The sequence below is a fragment of the Panthera pardus genome, unplaced genomic scaffold (assembly GCF_024362965.1).
Source record: "Panthera pardus isolate Hobbes unplaced genomic scaffold, ASM2436296v1 HiC_scaffold_6, whole genome shotgun sequence".
NCBI classification, from domain to species: domain Eukaryota; kingdom Metazoa; phylum Chordata; class Mammalia; order Carnivora; family Felidae; genus Panthera; species Panthera pardus.
Genome location: NW_026526991.1, coordinates 66040907 through 66047336, shown reverse-complemented (window position 1 = coordinate 66047336; position 6430 = coordinate 66040907). Strand labels below are relative to the sequence as shown.

Below are 6430 nucleotides of genomic sequence, written 5' to 3'. Positions count from 1 at the left end.
CCAGGAGAGGAGTTGACTCAAAGCCCAAAGCAGATCAGACTCCCTTTCCACTGAATCTGAGTGTCTAGGGTGCATCTGGCTCAACACTACTCTCTGCCAACAGAGAGAACCACCTCTGACCAACCTAAACAAATTCAGAATGGAGCTTGCCATATTTTTTAAATGTCTTGTGCTTATTCCAGTATGCTCCAATGAATGGGACCCATTATTTGCCAACTCCTGGAGCCTCTAGGAAGGAACTTCATTTCCTCCCCTCTGATCCTGTCCAATGAGCCTCACTTTATTTTGATACCCCAATATCATGCTGTAAATAATAATAGTCCACCCCATAAGAATCACCTCTTTGAAACCAGCACAGGTAGGTGGGTATGGATTTTCCACCATCATCACCCCTTGGTCCTTGTTCTGCCCTCTGAGCACCTATGAGCTAACTTTAGTCCCTCTTCTTTATAAGAATCCTTCCAGGGGGCTGGGGGAGGAAGGAATTGGATGAAGGTGGTCAAAAGGTACAAACTCCAGCTATAAAATAAATAAGTCCTGGGGTGGGGGGGATCCTTCCAATACCTGAAAACAGCTATCATATTCTCCCATCATTTTGTCATTTCCAGAGTAAACATCTCCACATTCTTCACATGTTCCTCATACTTCATAGTTCTGAAGTCCCAATTCATAACACTCAACAAAATCTCAAATCATTTTCACATAAATGGCTACTTTTCAATTGATTGTTAAAGACTACAAGCCGATTTTATATGTGCCCCGGTTAAATTTCATCTTTTTAGTCTAGCATTTCAAAAGACAAGATTATTTTGAATTATAATTCTATCACCTATAATACTGGCTTTTTCACTCTGTTTTCATATCATCTGAAGTTTGATGAGCCATGCATATTTGCTGTTTATGGAAGTCACTGCCAAAAGAGGTAAAGACAAGAAGACAAAGCCTTCTCCTTTTTACTAGACATGTTTCTCCAGATTTTCAGAATCATTAATGAGAAATTTTGGTGTATAGTAGCCAAACTAAAAGTGTTATTTTTAAGCTCACAGTCATTATCTTTTCTATGAAGCTTTACTGAAATTAATATGCCCTTTTTCTACTCCTTTCTCCTGATCTACTAAATTATTAATACTACCATTAAGGGACATCATGTGAGGTTTGACATTATATTTAGTAGCAGTATTTAGCTTCTGGTGATGTCTCCTTATGAGACTTCCACGTGCTCTATAAAGCATCTATTTAATAATTTTACCAGGGACCAAGGTCAAATTAACTGGTTAACAAGAGCAACAGTAACTTTTTTATCATAAGCATTGACTCAGAGACTTGACAAGACTTAAGAAGTTTTGGGTCTGTTGACTGGTTGGTTGTTCTGGTTTGACTAGTTTTTTAGTTTCTTCCCTTGCTCCATCTTTCTGCTAAACCTAGGATCTATTCCATTCTCAATTTAAATCTCTTTCTAGCTCTTTAAGAAGTCACTAGTATGCAAAAGATAAAAATATGTATCCAATACATTTGAAAATATTCTATTCCTTCTATGTCTGTATCCCCCATGTGACCAAATGTGTGTCTGCATAATATAAGCCCAAAACCAGAGGGAAAGGTAAGACCAGGGAAGGAATACAAAAACCATGTATTCTTGCTGCCATCTGCTAATGCGGCACGTCATCTTTTTTTTTTTAATGTTTATTTATTTTGAGGAGGAGGGGCAGAGACAGAGGGAGAGAGAGAATCCAAAGCAGGCTCTGCACTATCAGTCCAGAGCCCAATGTGGGGCTCAATCTCACAAACTGTGAGATCATGACCTGAGCAAAAATCAAGAATCAGACCCTTAACCAACTGAACCACCCAGGTGCCCCTGGAATGTCATCTTTCTTAACTTCAAAAATGAGAAAACTCTCTATCATGTTGGGCTTTCTGGTTTCTTCCCCCTACCATACACATACACACACACACACACACACACACACACACACACCTACTTGGCTTCCATCTCCAACTTTAATCATGGTTCCATCTCAAACTCTGAGTGACAATATACCAATATTCCCTCAGTTAGGGAAGAACTCAGAGATTCCCTCTCTTATTTTAGCAATCATTTAAATGCCTCTTTCCCTAGCCCAATCATTAATAATCAGATGCTGCAAGTTTTTTGTGGCAATTTATCATAGGAAAATTACTGTGATTAATTAATTTATTTATTCATTTATTCATTCATTCTACAAATATTGATCAAGGTCTTCGTCTGTGTTTGGTGTTAGTGTAGTATTGTTAACGACTAAGAGAAGGAATCTTATTACAGGGTAGAAATGTCTAAATAACTGACATTAGGGGAGATAAATTGACCAAGTGACCTGTAGAGAGAAATAGGGCAGCAAGCCAAAAAAAAAAGGAAGTATTCTCAGCTTCCAATAAACTGATTAGAGTCTGAGCACAGTTTGAAAATGGCTTTACCTGTGAGCACTCTGGACTCTGAAAATGGCTTTACCAATGGTCACCAGGCCACTTTTCCAAGGAAAAGGAATGGCTTCCGAGGGGAGTGGAATCTGGGTTAATTCGGATCTTTCTAGATTGTATCTCACATAGAATAAATGTTATAGATTTCTCATCAAAATTTCCAAGTCTCATTTTCTTGGAAAGGGAATAACAGTATGAGATGAGGGGTTACTTCAGGAATGTGCATGACCTCAGAGTAGGACCACCTCCCCACTAAGTAATGGGTACTCCTCCCACCCCTCCAGAAGAGGTCACCAGGTGTGGTTCTGCTGTTGACGCTCAGCCAAGACGGTCAGTAAACAGCTCACTGATGACTGGAAGAGCCCTACGCTGCTCTCTGATACCGATATTTCTATCACTCAGGAAGGATTTGAGAAAGCACTATAGGATAGTAGACTATGGAAGGAGATTTGGAGTCAAGCAAACTTGGGTTCACATCATGACTCCATCATAATTGCCTTAAATAATTGACTTAATCCCACTGGGTCTGTTTCTCCTCTATATACAAGAGACAATAAGGGCTATCTTTAGTGCTTGCTGTGATGAATAAATAAATAAGCCAAGTATAGCATGTGGTCCTAATAGGATCTTCGTTAAAGTTAACCTTCTTCTAGGGGTGCCTGAGTGGCTCAGTTGGTTAAATGGCCGACTTCACCTCAGGTCATGATCTTGCAGTCCGTGAGTTCGAACCCCGCATTAGGCTCTGTGCTGACAGCTCAGAGCCTGGAGCCTGCTTTGGATTCTGTGTCTCCCTCTCTCTGCCCGTCCCCTGCTCATATTCTGCCTCTGTCTCTCTCTCAAAAATAAATAAACATTAAAAAAATTTAAAGTTAACCTTTTTCTCTTCTCTTGGGCCCAGATCTAGATGAGGAAGCAGTCCAGTGGTGATAGTGAAAACCAGACCACCTGGCTGATCCTGGTTGGCTTTGGGGAGCTGCAACACCTGGGCTTCCTCCCCTTCACCTTCTTTTTAGCCATCTATGTGATAACAGTTGGGGGCAACGCCCTCATCGTGCTGGCTGTGGCCTCCAGTCGGACACTCCACACACCCATGTACTTCTTCCTCTGCCACTTCTCCTTGCTGGAGATTGGCTACACCTCCAACATCATGCCTCAGCTGCTGCAGAGCTTCCTGAAAGGGAGGGAGGCCATCTCACTGGTCAGCTGTCTGGTCCAGTTCTACATGTTTGCCTCGCTGGCTGCAGTTGAGTGCCTCCTGCTATCTGCTATGTCCTATGACCGTTACCTGGCCATCTGCCACCCGCTTCGCTACCCTGTCCTGATGAGCACATGGTTGTGTGGCTGCCTGGCTGCTGGAGTCTGGGTCAGTGGATTTTCTTTCTCTGCCTTCACTCTGGCCCTGGCAGCCCCTCTGACCCTCTGCCCTGGCAACAGGGAGATCGACCACTACTTCTGTGACTTTGCTCCAGTTGTAGGGCTGTTCTGTGGAGATGTGGGGGTTATGTGGGCAGCTGGAGTGAGCATCTCAGGCTTTCTGACACTGGTCCCCTTCCTGTTGATTGTGGCATCCTATGCCTTCATCTTAAGGACTGTGCTGCAAATACCTTCAGGCCATGGTAGACAGAAAGCTTTCTCCACCTGTTCCTCCCACCTCAGTGTGGTCGGGGTGTATTATGGCACTCTCATTGTGGTCTATGTAGCCCCAACAGACCACATGGCCCCCTTGCTCCGAAAGGCCTTCTCTGTCCTCTACACTGTATTCACCCCTATGGTCAACCCCATTATTTACAGCCTCAAGAACCAAGAGGTAAAGGGGGCCCTTCATAGGCTCTGGGGACAGCTCATCCCAAGTGATACCCCACTGAGGGGGAATAGGACAGCTAGTGACTTCTACCTGGATTCCAGCTTAGCCCCCTCCTCAAAGTCTAGAGGACTAGAGACTACAGTGAAAAGATGAATACTGAGGGATTGAAAATAGATGTCTGACAAAATAACGTAACTTCATTTTTCCAGCTGGGATGGGGTAGGGATCAAAATCTCATGCCTTATACAGGGCCAAAATATTATAGACACTCCATAAATATTAGTTGACAAAAACGAACGAATGAATGAATATGGAAAAGAATGCAAGAAAGAGCAGAGAACAACACCAAGTGGGGAACATCTGCAAATTATTAATCTAAGATGGCAAGACTAAGGTTGGCAGATAGAAAAAGGAAGGGGTAGGGAGATGGTAATGAGGACCACAATTAACATCTCCTGACATGCTTCAAATGAAATCTCAGAAACAGAGACAGACTTGAGCGTAAAGTCTATGGAGCAGTGATGTAGGTAGTGATGGTGCGAGAGCCAGTTCCCCTGCATCCAGACAAGGCATCCCCTTGGGAGAGGAGGAGTCAGCCATTCATACCTAGGGCCCAAGAGGCCAACTGGGCCACTGCTCTGAGAGTTCCCATTAGTCCTCCTGTTGTTGATGTCAGACAGGTAGGAAGTAGGGAAAAGGAAGGAGACAATTAAATGAGAAAAGAAAGACATAAATTAAACTCAACAAGAGAATTCTGTAGTTTTCCCTCTATCAGAAAATCTTTGAAACCTCTTAAAAATGACACCAAAAAATTCTAATTGTTTTATTTGAATTGTATCAACATATTTCTCAAGGTATGGGATGTGGACCACCTGGCACCAGAATGATCTAGAGTAGCTGTTTACAAATGAAGACTTCTAGGCTCTTCATCAGACCTACAGAATCAGAATCTCTAGATGCGAGGCCCAGGGATCTGCATGTAACAAATGCCACAGGTGATTCTCAGTGTAGGGAAAGGGCACGGCTCTCAGGGGTGACAGGAATAATAGCAGGAAAACTGACCAAAAAAAAAAAAAAAAAAAAAAAAAGGAATATAGTTCCCAGTTCCTCATGGATGTCGAGAGATGCAACCCTGAGTGATGGGTACGAGATAGGGAGATGTACAGAATGTACAGGGCCAGCAAGAGGATCTGGAGGAAAGTATAAAACCTGGGATAGCCAGCCCTGTCTGGGTGGAGTGGAAATACAGAGCAAGAAAAAACAAAGAGAAAATGTCCCTGCCTAGAAGGTTGCTTGGGAAGTGGTCAGAACCTAGGCTGTGTATGAGTATTAAAAAATGTCTCTGTGATGTTTATTCTTTGCATTAAAGTCAAAAGTGAAATCCTGTGTTATAATGGTGTCTTGGAGGCCAGCACAGAATATACAGGATGCACATCAGGTTCCCCAAACAAAGAACACAGCAGCTTCCTCAGGATGCATGCCTCACGCGCCCAGAGGGGTTCCTTCACCTTCTGTGTGAGAGGCATTGAGAACAGAGTCAACCTGGGTGTAGACCAAGTTGGGAATTGTCGTGGAGGCACGGGGAGGTGTGGGTCCCAAGGCCTGCATAAAGCATGTGGCTGCCTTTACAATATCATTTCCAGTGTTTTGACAAAGTTCCAAGCCCTTCTCCTCACCTCCCCCACAACCATCACCTGACATCCCCTGCCACAAGCAGTCCTGTGTCTACTCCTGAAGCCAGAAATTCCTAACATGTCACCATTTGAATAACTGGTCAAATGCACATAGTACCTCGGTAGAGGAAAGAGGCACGCCTATCTGTGTTGATCTGTGCTCTCCCTCATACCAGCTTCAGCAAATTACTGCACCTCTTTGAGCCTCAGATTTCCGATCCGTGATATGAAACCAATAATAAATAAGACAGACACATACATACTTCACAGGGTTGTTGTGGCAATGAAACAAAATACATATAATAAAGTCCTCTATCTCTGTGTTTTACTTGGCCTGTGACACATTTTAACAAATATTAACATCCTCCCCTCACTCTCCCTTTCCTCAAGGGAAGTCAGGAGACACCCTGTCCCTTTCGGTCACATCACCGAGGACCAGCCCTTTCCTGGAGTGGAACCTGACTGCATAGACACATGAGGCACAGCTGCTCCTTCTCGT

At 43.5% G+C, this 6430-nt stretch overlaps 1 protein-coding gene across 1 annotated transcript; it reads left to right on the top strand.

The window, feature by feature from the left end:
- Positions 1 to 3358: 3358 nt before the first annotated feature.
- Positions 3359 to 4411, top strand: LOC109249312 (olfactory receptor 11A1-like). The gene has a single exon (XM_019419674.2). It carries the CDS (start codon positions 3359 to 3361, stop codon positions 4409 to 4411), a length of 1053 nt encoding a protein of 350 aa, XP_019275219.1.
- The last annotated feature ends 2019 nt before the right edge of the window (positions 4412 to 6430 follow it).